Source organism: Mandrillus leucophaeus, unplaced genomic scaffold (genome assembly GCF_000951045.1).
Source record: "Mandrillus leucophaeus isolate KB7577 unplaced genomic scaffold, Mleu.le_1.0 Scaffold501, whole genome shotgun sequence".
Lineage (NCBI taxonomy): Eukaryota > Metazoa > Chordata > Mammalia > Primates > Cercopithecidae > Mandrillus > Mandrillus leucophaeus.
Genome location: NW_012105377.1, coordinates 1,889,459 through 1,908,375, shown reverse-complemented (window position 1 = coordinate 1,908,375; position 18,917 = coordinate 1,889,459). Strand labels below are relative to the sequence as shown.

Genomic DNA, 18,917 nt, shown 5'->3' with positions numbered 1-18,917 from the left:
ATTTTATATAGATATATATTCACAATTATGGTTTTTAAATATGCAGAAAAAACAAAGAAGTAAATATATCAAATTGTTTATAGTGGTTATGGCTGATGGACTGTGGTTTTTCTTATTCTAACTTTGTTTTGTAACTTTCCTAGGAGAAATATGTACATTTATAATGAAAAAAACTAAACTACATTTTCATAAACAGAAGATAAAATTCTGTTATCCAAAATGAAAATCAGACTTTTTTTTACATCTTTCAGAAACATAAGCTAAAAGACGGTTAAATCATCTAGTTTTCTAATATCTATTATATTTAACTGGTTTCAAAAGTGAACTTTTCATAGAAGTGTGGTACCACAAATTATTTTTTAGGCCATGAATCTTGACACTTTAAAGTTTACTTTGAATTACAGAAAAACTGTTGTGTATGGGTAACATAGAGTATGTGTATGAGTTACCCAGGATAAACTGAACTGCCTTACTATTAAACCAAACCAGCAATATACAAATATTAAACATTTGGCTACTATCCTTGACCGACCTGCAGAGCAAAAAGACTTCCAAATTATAAAGTGCAATATACTAATAGTCCTAATTGGCGATCCTTTTTAATATATCAAATAAACATGATTGATCACTACTATAAATGTCTTATCTTTAATACCAAAATAAATCTTTAATATCTAAAACAGTGGAAAGGGTGGTAAGTTACTGACAATTCAGAGTAATAACTCCTCATTTTAGTTATCTCTAAGCCGTTAAAAGCAGAATACATTAAATTATTTCCATATTATCATAAAAATACTGCTTACCTGCCAGTAACAAACTGCAAGAGAAGAACTCTCTCCTCCTGAGTAATGTCTTCTACAACTTCCCAGAACCACTAACAACAACAACAAAAAAAACCTCAGCTCATATTTCAGAGCAACTGCAGACTTCTCAATACCAGAGAAATATGTAATATTCATAAAGCACATTTTATTCTATGAAAGTCATTTACCAAAAATGATTTCATGCAAAGCTTTCATATGCACTGTTCCCACAAGAATAATTTGGGGAAACACTTCACTTTGTTAATTAATGTAAGTTTTCATTCAATAGTGCTGAAAAGCTTACAAAATTAAACGGCAAAACTTAACTTCATTCTAAGCTCTAGAGAAATTTTACCTGAATAACTGGATCTTCTCTTTCATAGCCACTTGTGTATTCTGTATTTTTTATCCAATCACTCACATCAATTTCTGGCATGCCAGAAAGCAGTAGCTCCTTGGGGGAAGAAGAAAAATATTTCAATAATTTTCTTTAGGGAAAAAAGTTATTACATTTAAATGGTAAATTTGCCTTAATTAGAAACTAATCTCACATGAAACTGATACATTTTAGTGACAGTTCCTGCATGTCATCAATAACAAGCATTACATGAGAGAAAATCCTTGACGCTGATAATCTCAAATATTGTAAGATGTGGAGATGTTTCCACATTGACAAAACTTCATTAAAACATAAGAGATTATAGTTTATATGTTTATGTGTGAACATATGCAACAACAGTTTATGCGTACAAAAGTTTTATGAACATTATCTTTGATTTACTTTATATTTTTACAATTCTTTGCAAATTTATTAACTTCTGTAAGGGGACAGTATTCTCAACATGGAAGTGACAACAAAGACCTGAATAAATACTTGACTAAACAAGGGGAAAAGCATCAAGAAATCCTTATCATGAGGAAAAAGGAGTTAATATAAAAATAGTTATGATTTTTAAAAAATATTTAGGCCTTTTAGGAATTCTATTCTGGAATAATTTGGATCCTTTAAAGTCAATTTTCTCCAAAGTCAAAAAAAAAAAAAAAATGCAATTTTCCTAATGACTTGATAAGTTTCTTTCATACAGGAAGATAATCAAAGACACAAAATCTCAATCATGTAAGTACAAATGAAATTAAGAACAGCAAAGTATTTGCCTTTTTGTTTTCCAAGGGAAAAGAGGACATGAAAAGAGCCTGTCCACTTCTCTGAATCAGTCCCTATTTCACAGTTAGATATGCTTACATAGACAGGGGAGGCAATGATTGGCCTACACTTTACACTGATGAGCCAGAACATCCATCAGGATTGCCTTTTTTTTTTTTTTTTTTTTTTTTTTTTGAGATGGAGTCTTGCTCTGTCGCCCAGGATGGAGTGCAGTGGCACTGCGATCTCGGTTCACTGCTAGCTCCACCTCCCGGGTTCACGCCATTCTCCTGCCTCAGCCTCCCCAGTAGCTGGGACTACAGGTGCCCACCACCATGCCCGGCTAATTTTTTTGTATATTTAGTAGAGATGGGGTTTCACCATGTTAGCCAGGATGGTCTCAATCTCCTGACCTTGTGATCTGCCCACCTCAGCCTCCCAAAAGTGCTGGGACTACAGGTGTGAACCACCGCACCCAGCCAGGATTTCTTATTACAGGGATGTAGATAACATGTGATTCAAAATCACATCTCCTATAGTAAATACTCATAACATATAGCTGACCTTGTACCTTAAATAAGATAGATACAAGGCAACATCTGAGAACTCCTAAGGGTTTCCGAGATTTTTCTGTGGGTCCATGAGGTTCTCCCTTTTCCAACTTATCTGTATGAGGTTGGATTTTCTTCATATATTTCAACCAAACAACATATCAAAACAGATTATATACAAAAGCAGTTATAAGGGCCCATTTGTCTTCTAAGCTAGACATTAAAGAAATCTGCAAAACTGTAAAACAGTACCAGTCTTCCCATTATTTCTGTTTTGTTCTAGAAAATGCAATTTTAGTTTTTCAAATGTTCTCTATGTTAACATAATAATGGATTATTTTATGTGAATAAAATATTTTACATTTGTTTTAATTTCAAGTACAGTAAATATAGATTGACATAACCCACATAAACAAAAACTCTTTTGTTGCAAGGGGTCCTAAGACCGAAAAGTTTTAGAACTGCTAGTATAGGGTGTGTTTTAGTCCTCTTAGTAACAGTATTATAGAATCCTCTTCCTAGATGAAGACAGTCTAGTTAGTCTACATTGACCATCCCCAAATACATTCTCTAGCTTCCTTTGCACTGTAGACTGGCTGCTTTGCCTGCTGGTTCTCTTGCCATCTGGCTTTGGATTGGGTTTGGAGCCCGGGAAACACAGGCAGTTAGTTTGGAGGTGAGGGTACTCTCTGCTCCCCCACTGTTGCAGCACCTCTTTGCAGTAGCTATGGCTCCTCAAGTATGGCTACCACCAGGTGGGCCCTCCTTGGTAGTTCAGGCTCCCACGGGGCTCTTCACCGTAATTCCTCTACCTGTCTCTTCAGTCCTAGGGATGATAAAGGCTTTCCCTGTTTCCAGTCTGTGGATGTCTCACTAGACCTTGTTTATTCTTAACACTGCCCATAGCTCTGTAATAGTCCCTTTGTTAAAGTTTCAATATTTGAACCATCTGGAGAAATTCTGTTCCCTGGCAGGACTCTGATACAGGTTTGCTAAAAGGGAGTGGGATAGGCTTTACGCATGTCTTACAGTTCATGAGTTTAATTCTTTCCCCTTCTAGGCTGAAGATAAGCTTTTAATAATATTAAGTATGTTTTCATTATTCATAATTATGAATAAAAATGACTAATACTACATTCTCTCAAGAAATTTGAAGCACTTCATGAATATCACATTGTTACAATTTTTTTTTGAAGACGACAACGAAAGGATCTTTATTATTCCACCTAACAACTGGGCAAAAAAAGTTACTAAATTGACCAAAAACAAATAGATGAAATGAGAATTCCAGAATAAAAAGTACATATAATAAACATTTTAAGTCCCAATCAATCTTTTTAAATACAACAAAATAACTGAATTCATCTGTTGGAACTGTAAGTTATATAACTCATACTAATAGTTAGAAACTGAATCATGCAAGTATTCATAGCCATCAGCTTACCCAGCATCACATGACTCAATGTTTTTATATTCTGGTTCTTTCATGGATAAATTCACAAGCAGCACAGTATGGAAGAACAGCCCATACTCATCTCTTGACTTACGACTGCCTTCTATCTACAATGGATGACTATACCTCCAGTTCAGTACATTGGAGCTATTCGATACCTTCTCCTCACTAAAACTCTAGAATTTAATCTGAATCTTTTAACTCAGATGCACATCTAGCTTAGACGTTTGCACCAAATTTTTTTACAAGTTTCCGTTCTCAGTGTAGCATAGCGCTCCCCTATGAAAGACACAAAGTCACACAAAAGGTTCTGAAACCAAGTCCCTCTGATTACTCATGCCACCAAGAAGCAGACTGGCAACACTGATGAGATCTGAGGTCAGGGAACATGGGTTCATAGCCTACCACTAACACATGCTCTATGACCATGAACAAGTTCTGTATCTTCTTTGGCCTAGTTTTCTCATATGTAAAATGGGGGCAATCATACTCACCTCAAGAGATTTTTTGTGGGTTTTTTAAATTAATACATATAAAATACTTGGCAAATACCAAACGCTTAATAATAATTATTACCACTGCATAAATCAAGACCATGCCTACAATGTTGCTCTTCCCAAATGTGAATCAGCTCAACTTAGTAAAGTCAGAGTCCGAGACAAACTAGGAATCCTGATCTAAATTTTAATGTAAGAGCCACAATTAAAAACTTACCAGTAACAGACCTAAATGCGAAAGATAAAGGAATAAAGCTTTTAAAAGAAAACACAGAAAAATATCTTCACAGCCTTGGAGAAAGAAACAGTTTCTTAAACAAGACACAAAAAGTTTCTTCCATTAAAAAAAAAAAAAAAACTGATAAACTGAATTATGTTAAACCCCAAAATTTTTATTCACTGAAAAGACCTGAGTAGAAAATATTCATAATACATATATCTGACAAAAGACTCTAATAAAAGAATACATAAAGAGTCCTACAAGTCAGTAAAAAGAAAAAATAAAACAGAAAACACAATAGAAAAATGGACAAATTACTTAGACACTTTGAAAACAGAGTACACAAATGGCTGTAATCATAAAAGGTGTGTAACTTCATTAGCTATCTCGTAAACACAAATTAAAATCTCAAGGAAAGACCACTACTGAATTACCAGTAAGGAAATGAAAAAGATGGAAAATTATCAAATGCTAGTGAGAATGCAGAACACCCAGAACTCTCACACCTACTAATGGGAGTGTAAATTGATGCATCACTTGGGAAACTATCTGCTCACATCTACTGAAATGGGATACATGCACAGCCTGTGTCCCAGCAATTCCACTCCAATGCATATAACCTACAGAATGCATACTTAGGTTTTCCTAAAGGCATGTTTGTAGCAGCAGTACTTGAAAGAGCCTGAAACTGAAAAGTACCCACTAAATGTTCATCAAGAATAGAAAAGACTAAAGGAAACTGAAATGCTATTCAGCAATAAAAATGAACAAATTACTAACTGCATGCAACAATATGTATGATTCCCACACACAAAAAGTTGAGCTAAGAAAGCCAGATAAATTCTATCTACATAGTTCTAAAATAGGCAAATCTCATCTATGATTTCAGAAGTCAAGAGAATGGTTACTGTTAAAGTGGGAGAATGACCGGAAGGGGATGACAGAGTGACATATGGGGTGCTAGGATTTCTGTTTCTTCATCTGGGTGTTAGTTTCATGGGTATGTTCAGTTTGTTAAAACTTACCAAGCTATATATTTATGATGTGTGTCCTTTTCTGCATGTATATTATAATTCAAAGTTTTATAAACTTACTGATTTCAGTAAATTATAAGGCAAAGTTTTCATCAATTATTTTTGTTGTTGCTATTTGTTTTTTACATACATAAAGGTCCAACAAATAATTAATTCTCTGTTTTGAATTTCGAAAGGCTAATTTAATCCAAGCACAGTACAGGAAAAGTCAGATTTCAGTCACGTCTAATAATATAATAGCTCAAATAGTCCTCCATTTTTAAATGCTGAAAATAACTTCTACTGTTACATAAAAACTAGATGAATCTACGCTAACTGAAGCCATTAACTGTACAGCTAAAAAACAATCAAAAAAACCTCAAAACTTACATTTAATGAAACTAAATCAAAATGGACTTCAAAATTAATTAGCAAATTTTGTTCACTGCTAACATATACTATGAATGATAAATTTAAAATACTGATACATATGTAAAATTGAAGGTATATATCAGTATCTGTATCCATATACTAAAATGAAAGGTATAAGGTAAAACTAATTTTCTGAGACAGAATAAAAACTAAATAAAATATTTCCACTGATCTGGGACTTACTATTCCAAATTATATTTTTTTAGATAAGAAAGCAGCTATATTCTATTTAAAATACTGTGCTTTATTTAGATTTAGACAACTCAAAGAGTTTAAAAATAATTCTCCAAATTACCAAAACTAAAGAGAAAAAGAAAATGGAGAAAAATGCGACATAAATCATATAAAATTAGAAATCCTGTTGGATCACAGTACAATAAAGGCAAATTAAAGTAGCAAAACAAAACATTCATTAGGGACTACAGGACAGCAAAGACGATGGACTCCATAGGTTTCAAATAAAGAATCATAAAATTATATATATGGCAATATAAGAAACTGGAGAAGAAAATACTATACAATAAGAAAAACCTTCTTAATTCTCTTTAGAAGTTTAAGTAGTATCAGCGCCCTTTATGTCATGTGATCAAATAAAAAATTCAGAAATAATGTAGAATACTGCACATATAGGAAGACTGGCCTTCAACATCTCCCATATAGAAGAAATAGGAATATATTCCATTTTAGTTTGTCACCACCTCACCTCACTTCACATTAAGGAGTTGCTTATCTGGTTATTAAGCTTAAGAGAAGGCACATCCATAAATTTTATATCAAATCTCTAAAAATGGACATTAAACCATTTTTTCTCATTTATACATTATTTCATTCATTATCGTACTCCACAATTATTTCTGAATTACATCACTAGAGTTTTGTGGTGTTGTGTTACAACATAAGAACTGATATTTTTCCTTACCAATTCATATTCATCAAAAAGCTGTATAAGGGAGGGTGGAATGAACATATGAAAGCCCTGTAAAAAGGCATTGATCTGAGGCTGAATAGCTCTTGTCATTCGAAGTTCAGTAACAAGCTGGACGTACTCCGCCTATTGAAAAAGAAGTTTTCATAACGACTTTTAAAAAATATTTTACATACTTAATGTTAATACATTTCTTACTTAAGAGGTAAGATTTAAAATAAAACTGACACCAACACTCATACATCTCAGCAAATCAGCAAGCCACCATTCACTAAGCTGTTCAGGCAAAAATTCTAGGGAATCAATCATCCATGACTTCTCTCACACCCTATTTCAGCTGATACTATCAGATTTACCTTTAAAAAACTATTTTCAATCTGACCTTGTCTCACTACCTTCATTTCAGTACCCTAGTCCAAGCTATCATTACTTCTCATCTGAATTACTGCAACATCCGGTGTCCCTGTTTCCATTTTTGCCCCTGTACTGATGCTTCTCCACATCTTAGCCAGAGTGATTTTAAAAAATATATATGTATATATACACACAGATATGTATGTGTGTGTGTGTATGTATATGTAAATAACTCAGATCAGGCAACTCTCTTGCTTAAAACCCTATAATGACCTCTCATGACATCTGGAGTAACATCCAAATTCCTTTCCTAGTCTCTAAGGCCCCAAATGATCTGGCCTCGGCTTTGCTCTCTGATCTCACTTCTTTCATTCTACCCCTAGTTCATTCATTCACTTAATTCTAGTTTCACCGGCCTTCTGGCTATTTCCAAAACACAAACTTGTCCGGGCCCCAGTGTGTTTATACTTCTAGGTCATTCTCATTGAAATGTCTCATTAGAATGTAATCTCTCTGCACACAGGGGCTTTGTTTTACCCGGATATATACCAACTCCTAAAAAGTGGCTGCTACTTTGAAAGTATTCAAAAAGTATGTCATGAATGAATGCACACCATCATCAAATTCACTTAACACATACTTAGAACTTGATAAAATGGCTCTTTGTAGCATAGCCAATTTAATTCTGAGTTAAGGTAAGCTATGTATTCACTCATTTTATTTTAATATACATCATAACCATAGAAAATATTGTTACTTAAAATTTAACTAGTAATGAGCAGAGGGCATGGTGGCACATGCCTGTATTCCCAGTTACTAGGGGAGGCTGAGGTGGAAATATTGCTTGAGTCCAGGAGTTCAAGTATGCAGTGAACTATGACCGTGCCACCACACTCCAACCCAGGCAACAGGGCAAGATCCTGTCTCTTAAAGAAAAAAAATTTAAAAAGTTAACTGGTAATTTAAAAACTGTATTTTGGCTTAGAACAAAATGAATTATATACAGAGAGAAAGAGTATGTGTGTGTATACATATACAAACTATGAGATGTTATCATTTATACAGTTTTTAAATCCGTATAAGTGAAACTTTGTGAGTTAAAAACAATATGCTGTAGCAGGTATATAGCTCCCACCTACCAGGAATTAAGACCCTAACAGGGAAGAAAGTCTGTTTTAGCCCTCTTCCTTTATTCTTTTTTTGGCACTCATCTGACGCTCTGTTCAAAAACAAACAAACAAACAAAAAACCCAATCAAACAAAAAATGGGGAAAAAAGACCAAAAAAAAGGGCACTGAGCCAGCAAGTTCTGTATGACTGCTAGCTATGAACTCTTCACAGCCCTCAGAGCTACAAAAGTGTCACAGTAGACTCCTCACAGCTCTCCCGAAACCCTGTGTGGCTCCTTGTACAATTTAACACAAGGAAAGCTACCATCTCTGCTATTCAATCTAGTCTCACCCCAAATCCCACTTCCCACCAACCAAAGGTGCAAGTTTTTCTCTATTACATAGGAATTAATCAGCTACAAGTCACATACAGGCAGTTATTATAGAGAGGGAGACAGAAATGTGTACCCAACAGTCAAACAGAAACATACACTAAATTTCTAGAGTCCAACCTGAGAAATAACATATATAAAATATTTTATAGTGATTATAGCAGTGATATCTGCATTAGCACGTGATTATATTTTAGTTTATGTCTACTCTCACTAACATTGTTCACTGGATGTACTAAAAGTTTTCTGCCCCATTCATATAATTAATTATGCATCTGTGTTTTTTAAGATGCCAGGAAAGACCCTACTCTTCCCTAAAAAGACTTTTTCCCAAGAGGTTCTGGCTTTACAATCTTAAAGTGCGACTCAATAATCTCTGTGGAAGACCTTAACAAGTCATGAAGCATAAAAATAAAAGATTTATGAATTGCTCATGTGAACGTTACCTATTTTAATTGCATTCCATATCTATCAGAATAATATATATTCTTTTTTTACCAATTAATTCCTATTATTTCCTTCTACAGTCTATTTTTAAATTAATTTTTACAAATATAATACTTTCATCACACTTTTCCTTCCATTTCTTTTAGTATTTGTTATTTTCCACATGTATTTCAGTAACCCAGTTCATAGCTATTGATATCAATTTGTGAAAATCAGTTCCTTCACATCCCAGTCTTCATGCTAATTAAGTAATTTAAATGTGAATGGCAGTTGAACTAAATTATTTTTCAATAAAATAATGAAATCCTAGCTATCATAAACCCTTAATTTTTCAGTAATATAAGAGTTTTTCAAATAGTTGAAAGATAGCTGTGTTTAATGGAAAAATCTAAGTCAAATTGCTTCTAAAATGTTTCCCTGCCTCACTAAACAGTACATCTTCAAACAGAATAAAACAAATTAATATTATCTTGACAATACGAATATTACTATAAACACCCACTGCTGTTACCCATTAACATTTCAAGTGTTCATGTCGTATAGAAATACACTGGCTAAGGGTTCTAAGGGCAGAGCTTTGGCATCTCACTGGGATCGAGCTCCGGGGGCGAGGGGTGACCGCCATGTCTGGGGTTCAGTCAACTCAGCTGCTCCAGTCTGCTGGCTTTGGAGAACACAGGCGGTACAGAAAAGGTAGTGTCCCCTTTAATGCAGCACATACGCTCTACCAAAGAGCAGCCAGACTGCTTCTTTTGGCAAGTCCCTGATCCCATTCCTTGTGACTTGTGGAGATCTCCCAACAGGGGTCTCCAGCTACCTCTTATAGGTGCATGCAGGCCAACAACAGGTAAGTACCCATCCCCTGGGACAGAGCTTCCAGAGGAAGGACCTGCCTGCCATCTTTGCTGCTTCATGGCCTTCTCTGCTGATACCTCCAGGTATGGGAGAAACCGAGGCAACTGGGGTCTGGAGAGGACCCCCGGCAAACCACAGCAGCCCGACATACAATAAAGTGGCCAGACTACTAAAAGAAAAACAAATGAACAGAAAACAACATCATCAATAAAAAGACTCCACAAAAACCTCAGTTAAAGGTCAGCAACCTCAAAGAACAAAGGTAGATTAAGGCCAAAAAGATTAGAAAGAATCAACACAAAAATGCTGAAAACTCAAAAAGCCAGAGTGCCTCTTCTCCTCCAAATGACCGCAACGCCTCTCCAGCAAAAGCACAGAACTGGTCTGAGGCTGAGATGGCTGAATTGACAGAAATAGGCTTCAGAAGGTGGGTAATAATAAACTACACTGAGCTAAAGGAGCATGTTTTAACCCAATGCAAAGAAGCTAAGAATCATGATAAAACAATACAGGAGCTGGTAGCCACAACAGTCAGTTTAGAGAGGAACATAACAGACCTGATGGAGCTGAAAAACACAACTTGAGAACTTCACAACAAAATCACAAGTATCAACAGCAGAACAGAACAAGCGGAGGAAAGAACCTCAGAGCTTGAAGACTATCTTTCCAAAATAAGACAGGCAGACAACGATAGAGAAAAAGGAACAAAAAGGAATGAATAAAACCTCCAAGAAATATGGGATTATGTAAAGAGACCAAACCTACAACTGATTGGGGTATCTGAAAGAGACAAGGAGAATGGAACCAAGTTGGAAAACATACTTCAGAATATCATATAGGAGAACTTCCCCAGATTATCAGGACAGGCCAATAATCAAATTCAGGAAATGCAGAGAACCCCAGTAAGATACTCCACAAAAAGATCAACCTCAAGACATATAATCAGATGTGTCTTCCCATCAGATTCCCCAAGGCCACCAGATCCCCAAGGTCCAAATGAAAGAAAAGCTGTTAAGGGCAGCCAGAGACAAAGGCCAGGTCACCTACAAAGGGAAATCCATCAGACTAACAGCAAACCTCTCAGCAAAAACCCTGCAACCCAGAAGAGACTGGTGGCCAATATTCAACATTCTTAAAGAAAAGAATTTCCAACTGAGAATTTCATATCTGACCAAACTAAGCTTTATAAACAAAGGAGAAATAAGTTCCTTTTCAGACAAGTGAAAGGTGAGGGAATTTGTTACTACCAGTCCTGCCTTGCAAGAGCTCCTGAAAAAAGAACTAAATATGGAAAGGAAAAATTGTTACCAGCCACTACAAAAACACACTGAAGTACACAGACCAGTGACACTATGAAGCAATCACATAAACCAAGCCTGCAAAATAACCAGCTAGCATCATCAAGACAGGATCAAATTCATACATAACAATACTAACGTTAAATGTAAATGGGTTAAATGCCCCAATTAAAAGACCAAGAATGGCAAGCTGGATGAAGAGCCAAGACCCATCAGTATGCTATCCTCAAGAGACACACACAAGCTCTAAACAAAGGGATGGAGGGAAATTTACCAAGCAAATGGAAAACAGAAAAAAGCAGGAGTTGCAACCCTAGATTCTGACAAAAGAGACTTTAAACCAACAAAGATTAAAAAAAAGACAAGGGCATTACATAATGGTAAAAGGTTCAATCAACAAGAAGAGCTATCATAAATATATACGCACCCAATACAGAAGCACCCAAATTCATAAAACAAGTGCTGAGAGAACTGCAAAGAGACTTAGACTCCCACACAATAATAGTGAGAGACTTTAACACCCCACTAACAATATTAGATCATCAAGACAGAAATTTAACAAATATATTCTGGACCTGATAGATATCTACAGAACTTCCCACCCAAATTCAACAGAATATACATTCTTCTCATCACCACATGACACTTATTCTGAAATCGATCACATAATCAGAAGTAAAACTTTCCTTGGCAAATGCAAAAGAAATGAAATCATAACAAACAGTCTCTCAGACCACAGCACAATCAAATTAGAACTCACGATTAAGAAATTCACTCAAAACCACACAACTACATAGAAATTGAACAACCTGCTCCTGAGTGACTCTTGAGTAAACAACAGAATTATGGGAGAAACCAAGAAGTTATCTCAAACTAATGAGAACAAAGAGACAATGTGCCAGAATCTCTGGGATGCAGCTAAAGCAGTGTTAAGAGGGAAATTTATAGCACTAAAATGCCCATATCAAAAAGCTAGAAAGATCTCAAGTTAACTACCTGACATCTCAACTAAAGAACTAGAGAGCCAAGAGCAAACAGACCCCAATGCTGGCAGAAGACAATAACCAAGATCAGAGGTGAACTGAAGAAGACAGAGACACAAAACAACCCTTCAAAAAATTCAATGAATCCAGGAGCTGATTTTTTGAAAACATTAATAAAATAAGATAGACCTCTAGCTAAACTAATGAAGAAAAGTGAAAAGAATGAGATAAACACAATTAGAAATTATAAGGTAGATATCACCACTGACCCCAAAGAAATATAAACAACTGGCCAGGCACGGTGGCTCACACCTGTAATCCCAGCACTTTGGGAGGCTAAGGTGGGTGGATCACAAGGTCAGGAGTTCTAGAACAGCCAGGCCAGCATGGTGAAACCTCTTCTTTACTAAAAGCATAAAAAAATTAGCCAGGCATGGTGGTGCATGCCTGTAGTCTCAGCTACTCGGGAGGCTGAGGCAGGAGAATTGTTTGAACCTGGCAGGCAGAGGTTGTTGTGAGCTGAGGTCACGCCACTGCACTCCAGACTGAGCAACAGAGCAAGACTCCATCTCAAAATAAATAAATAAATAAACAAACAACCAACAGAGAATACTGTAAATACTTGTATGCACATAAACCAGAAAATCTAGAAGAAATGGATAAACTCCTGGACACATACACCCTCCCAAGACTGAATCAAGAAGAAACTGAATCTCTGAATAGATCAAAAATAATGAGTTCTGAAATTGAGGCAGTAATAAATAGCCTGCCAACTAAAAAAAAGCCCAGGACCAGCTGGATTCACAGCTGAATTCCACCAGATGTACAAAAAAGAGCTGGTACCATTTCTACTGAAATTATTCCAAAAAACTGGGGGAAAAAAAAGGGACTCCTCCCTAACTCATTTTATGAGGCCAGCATCATCCTGATACCAAAACCTGGCAGAGACACAACAAAAAAAGAAAACTTCAGGCCAATATCCCTGATGAACAGCAATGCAAAAAATCCTCAATAAAGTACTGGCAAATCAAATCCAACAGCACATCAAAAAGATTATCCACCATGATCAAGTCTGCTTCATCACCAGAATGCAAGGTTGGTTCAACATATGCAAATCAATAAATGTAATTCATCACATAAACAGAACTAAAGACAAAAACCACATGATTATCTCAATACACACAGAAAAGGCCTTCAATAAAATTCAACATCCTTTCATGTTAGAAACTCTCAATAAACTAGACATTGAAGGAACATACTTCAAAATAGTAAGAGACATCTATGACAAACCCATAATCAACATCATACTGAATGGGTAAAAGCTGAAAGGAGTCTCCTTGAAAACCAGCACTAGACAAGGATGCCCTCTCTCACCACTCCTATCCAACAAAGTATTAAAAATTCTGACCAGAGCAATCAAGCAAGAGAAAGAAATAAAGGTATTCAAATAGGAAGAGGGGAAGTTGAATTATCTTTATTTGCAGATGACATGATCCTATAGCTAGAAAACCTCATTGTCTAGGCCAAAAAGCTTCTTAAGCGATAAGTAACTTCAGCAAAGTCTCAGGATATAAAATCAATGTGCAAAAATTGCTAGCATCCCTATACACCAACAACAGGCAAGCAGAGAGCCAAATCATGAATGAACTCCCATTCACAACTGCTACCAAAAGAATAAAATACCTAGGAATACAGCTTAACAAGGAAAATGAGGACCTCTTCAAGGAGAACTATAAACCACTACTCAAAAGAAATCACAGAGGACACAAACAAATGGAGAAACATTCCATGTTCATGGACAGGAAGAATCAAGATTGTGAAAATGGCCATACTGCTCAAAGTAGTTTATAGATTCAATGCTATTCCCATTAAATTACAATTGGCATTTTTCACAGAATTAGAAATTACTACATTAAAATTCATATGGAACCAAAAAAGGGCCCAAATAGCTAGGGCAATCCTAAGCAAAAAGAACAAAGTTGGAGGCATCATGCTACCAGATTTCAAACTATACAAGGATACAGTCACATAGACCAAGGAACAGAATAGAGAACTCAGAAATAAGATCACACACCTACAACCATGTGATCTTTGACAAACTCAACAAAAGCAATGAGAAAAGACTCCCTGTTTAACAAATGGTGCTGAGTGCTGGCTGAGTGCAGAAAATTGAAACCGAACCCCTTCCTTACACCATATATAAAAATTAACTCAAGATGGATTAAAGACTTAAATGTAAAACCCCAAACTATAAAAACCCTAGAAGTAAATCTAGGCAATTCCATTCAGGACATAGGCACAGGCAAAGATTTCATGATGAATACACTAAAAGCAATTGCAACGAAAGCAAAAATTGACAAATGGCATCTATTTAAACTAAAGAGCTTCTGTACAGCAAAAGTAACTATCAGAGTGAACAGACAACCTACAGAATGGCAGAACATTTTTGCAATCTATTCATCTGACAAAGGTCTAATATCAGAGTCTACAAGGAACTGAAATTTACAAGAAAAAAAACAACCCCATTAAAAAGTGAGCAGATGACGTAAACAGACACTTCTCAAAAGAAGTGGCCATGTGGCCAACAAACATATGGAAAAAAGTTTAACATCATTGATCATTAGAGAAATACAAATCAAAACCACAATGATACCATCTCATGCCAGTCAGAATGGCTACTATTAAAAAGTCAAAAAACAACAGATGCTGGCAAGGTTGCAGAGAAAAGGGAACCCTTTTATACTGTTGGTGAGAATGTAAATTAATTGGTTCAATCACTATGGAAGACAGTATGGGGATTCCTCAAAGACCTAGAGGCAGAAATAGCATTTGACCTAACAACCCCATTACTGGGTATATACGCAAATGAATACAAATCATTCTACTGTGGAGATACATGTTCATGTATGTTCACTCCAGCACTATTCACAATAGCAAAGACATAGAATCAACTTAAAAGCCCATCAATGATAGACTGATTGGATAAAGAAAATGTAGTACATATACACCATGGATTACTACGCAGTCATAAAAAGGAACCAGATCATGTCCTCTGCAGGGACACAGAACTGGAAGCCATTATCCCCAGCAAACTTAATGCAGGAACAGAAAACCAAATACCACATGTTCTCACTTACAGAAGTGGGAGCTTAATGATGAGAACACATGGACACATAGGAGGGAACAACACACAGTGGGGCCTGTCAGAGTGGGAGAATGGGGGTCAGCAGAACATCCAGAAGAATAGCTAATGAATGCTGGGCTTAATACCTAGGTGATGGGTTGATCTGTGCAGCACACCACCATGGAACACGTTTAACTAGGTGACAAACCTGCACATCCTGCACATGTACCCCCTGAACTTAAAATAGAAGTTGAAGAAAATTAAAAAAAGAAATACATGAGCTACACTTCCACTGCTTATAAACGTACCCAAGCAACTTTAGGCCTTTGCATAACTATCCCAAGTATTGCATATATGCTTTTAAAAGGAAAGAGTGTGTACATGTAGATGACAATTAGTCCATAAAACACTGGCACAAAGAGTTGCATGATTAAACATTAAATATAAACCAAGCCTATCATCTCACTTCACTCTAAGATAATTAAAAGTTTATATATTCTCAACATCAAAAAACATGATTAATGTCAGCCCTCTGTATCCGTCGGTTCTGCATCTATGGACTCAACCAAATTCAAGACAGGAATATTCAGGGGAAAAAAATGGATGGTTACATTTGTACTGAACATGTACAGACCTTCTGCCTTGTCATTATTCCATAAACGATACATTATAACAACTATTTACACAGCATTTATATTGTATTAGGTATTAGAAGGATGTATGTAGATTACATGCAAATACCACACCACATTCTAAAAGGGACTTGAGCATCCATGGAATTTGATAAACAGAATTCTGGAACCAAACTCCCAGGGATACCAAGGGTCCACTACAGTTGAGGTGATGAATATGTTAATTAGCTTGATTTAATTAATCCACACTGTACTCCTAAGACACAAAATCACTTTTGCCCCATAAATACAACTATAATTTGTCCACTTACAATTAAAAATAAACATTTTTAAAAAGATAAAGAGCTGATAACAGTTGGCGGTAGGGTATCTTTCATCTCTAACAGATGGCATATCCTAGGAAAATCGTATTTGCTCCCACCTGAGTTTTTGAAGGCATAAAATACTAGAATCAAGGCTGGATGTGGTGACTCATGCCTGTAATCGCAGCACTTTGGGAGGCCGAGGCAGGCAGATCACCTGAGGTCAGGAGTTTGAGACCAGCCTGGCCAACACGGTAAAACCCTGTGTCTACTAAAATACAAAAATTAGCTGGGTGTGGTGGCATGCACCTATAATTCCAGCTACTCAGGAGGCTGAGGCAGGAGAATCACTTGAACCCGGGAGGTGGAGGTTGCAGTGAGCTGAGATCGTGCCACTGCACTCCAGCCTGGGTGACAGAGCGAGACTCCATCTCCAAAAAAACAAAAAAAAAATTCCTCCAATGGGAACTCAAAATTATGTCATGTTTCTTTTACATGACATAATTGTACATAGATACAAGAAAAAGGAGAGGCACTTTTTAAAGATGTAACATTTTTCAACAATTTATTCTTTATCAGTATACACTTATTACTGAAGTCACAAACTAGTTATAAGAATTGATCACCTGATAAAAATCTGATTACTTCAGTTTCATTAGAACAAATTCAGTCACTGAAAATAGTGATCGAAGAGTCGCTTCCAAGATGGCCGAGTAGGAACAGCTCTGGTCTACAGCTCCCAGCGAGACTGACACAGAAAATGGGTGATGTCTGCATTTCCAATTGAGGTGACTGGTTCAATTCATTGGGACTGGTTGGACAGTGGGTGCAGCCCACAGAGGGCGAGACAAAGCAGGGCAGGGTGTCACCTCATCCAGGAAGCGCAAGGCGTCAGGGGATTTCCCTTTCCTAGCCAAGGGAACTTGTGACTAACTGTACCTGGAGGAATGGTACACTCCTGCCCAAATAATCCGTTTTCCCCACGGTCTTCGCAATCGGCAGACCAGGAGATTCCCTCCTGTGCCTGGCTCAGAGAGTCCCATGCCCATGGAGCCTTGCTTGCTGCCAGCACAGCAGTCTGAGATCGACCTGGGTCACTGGAGCTTGGTGGGGAAAGGGGTGTCCGCCATTGCTGAGGCTTGAGTAGGAGGTTCTATGCTCACAGTATAAACAAAGAGGCAGGGAAGCCCGAACTGGGCGGAGCCCATCACAGCTCAGCAAGGCCTACTGCCTCTCTAGATTCCACTTCTGGGGACAGGACATATCTGAACAAAAAGCAGCAGACAGCTACTCCAGACTTAAGCATCCCTGCCTGACAGCTCTGATGAGAGCAGTGGTTCCCACAGCATGGCATCTGAGCTCTGAGAATGGACAGACTGCCTCCTCAAGTGGGTCCCTGACTCCTGTGTAGCCTGACTGGACACCTCACACAGGCGGGTGCCCCTCTGTGGCAAGGCTTCCAGAGGAAGGAACAGGCAGCGATATTTGCTGTTCTGCAGTCTCCGCGAGTGATACCCAGGCAAACAGGGTCTGCAGTAGACCTCCAGCAAACTCCGACAGACCTGCAGCTAAGGGGCCTGTTAGAATGAACACTAACAAACAGGAAGAGCATCAACATCAACAAAAAAGACATCCACACCAAAACCCCATCCATAGGTCACCAACATCAAAGACCAAAGGAAGATAAAACCACAAAGATGGGGAGAAAACAGAGCAGAAAGGCTGAAAATTCCAAAAACCAGAACACCTCCTTGCCTCCAAAGGAACACAACCCCTAGCCAGCAACGGAACAAAACTGGATAGAGAATGAGTTTGATGAACTGGTAGAAGTAGGCTTCGGAAGGTCGGTAATAACAAACTTCTCCAAGTTAAAGGAGCATATTCTAACCTATCACAAGGAAGCTAAAAACCTTGAAAAAAAGGCTAAATGAATGGCTAACTAGAATAACCAGTGTAGAGAAGAACTTAAATGACCTGATGGAGCTGAAAACCACAGTATGAGAACTTTGTAAAGCATACACAAGCTTCAATAGCCAATTCGATCAAGTCCAAGAAAAGATATCAGGGATTGAAGATCAAATTAATGAAATAAAGTGAAAAGACAAGATTAGAGAAAAAAAGAAAAGAAACTAACAAAGCCTCCAAGAAATACGGGACTATGTGAAAAGACCAAGTATATGTTGGATTGGTGCGCCTGAAAGTGACCGGGAGAATGGAACCAAGTTAGAAAACACTCTTCGTGAACAGGCAACGTATAGAATGGGAGAAAATTTTTGCAATCTACTCCTCTGACAAAAGGCTAATATCCAGAACCTACAAAGAACTCAAACAAATTTACAAGAAAAAAACAACCCCATCAAAAAGTGGGCAAAGGATATGAACA

The 18,917-nt window shown here is 37.1% G+C and overlaps 1 protein-coding gene across 1 annotated transcript in view; it reads right to left on the bottom strand.

Moving 5' to 3' along the window:
* Nucleotides 1–18,917, bottom strand: part of HACE1 (HECT domain and ankyrin repeat containing E3 ubiquitin protein ligase 1) — a 135,418-nt gene that overhangs the window by 9,529 nt on the left and 106,972 nt on the right. The window contains exons 20-22 of the mRNA XM_011996088.1: nucleotides 7,033–7,164; nucleotides 1,159–1,257; nucleotides 804–874 (exon numbers count right to left, since the gene is read on the bottom strand). Of these exons, the coding sequence (XP_011851478.1) occupies nucleotides 804–874; nucleotides 1,159–1,257; nucleotides 7,033–7,164 (302 nt within the window). The remainder of the gene's footprint in view (nucleotides 1–803; nucleotides 875–1,158; nucleotides 1,258–7,032; nucleotides 7,165–18,917) is intronic.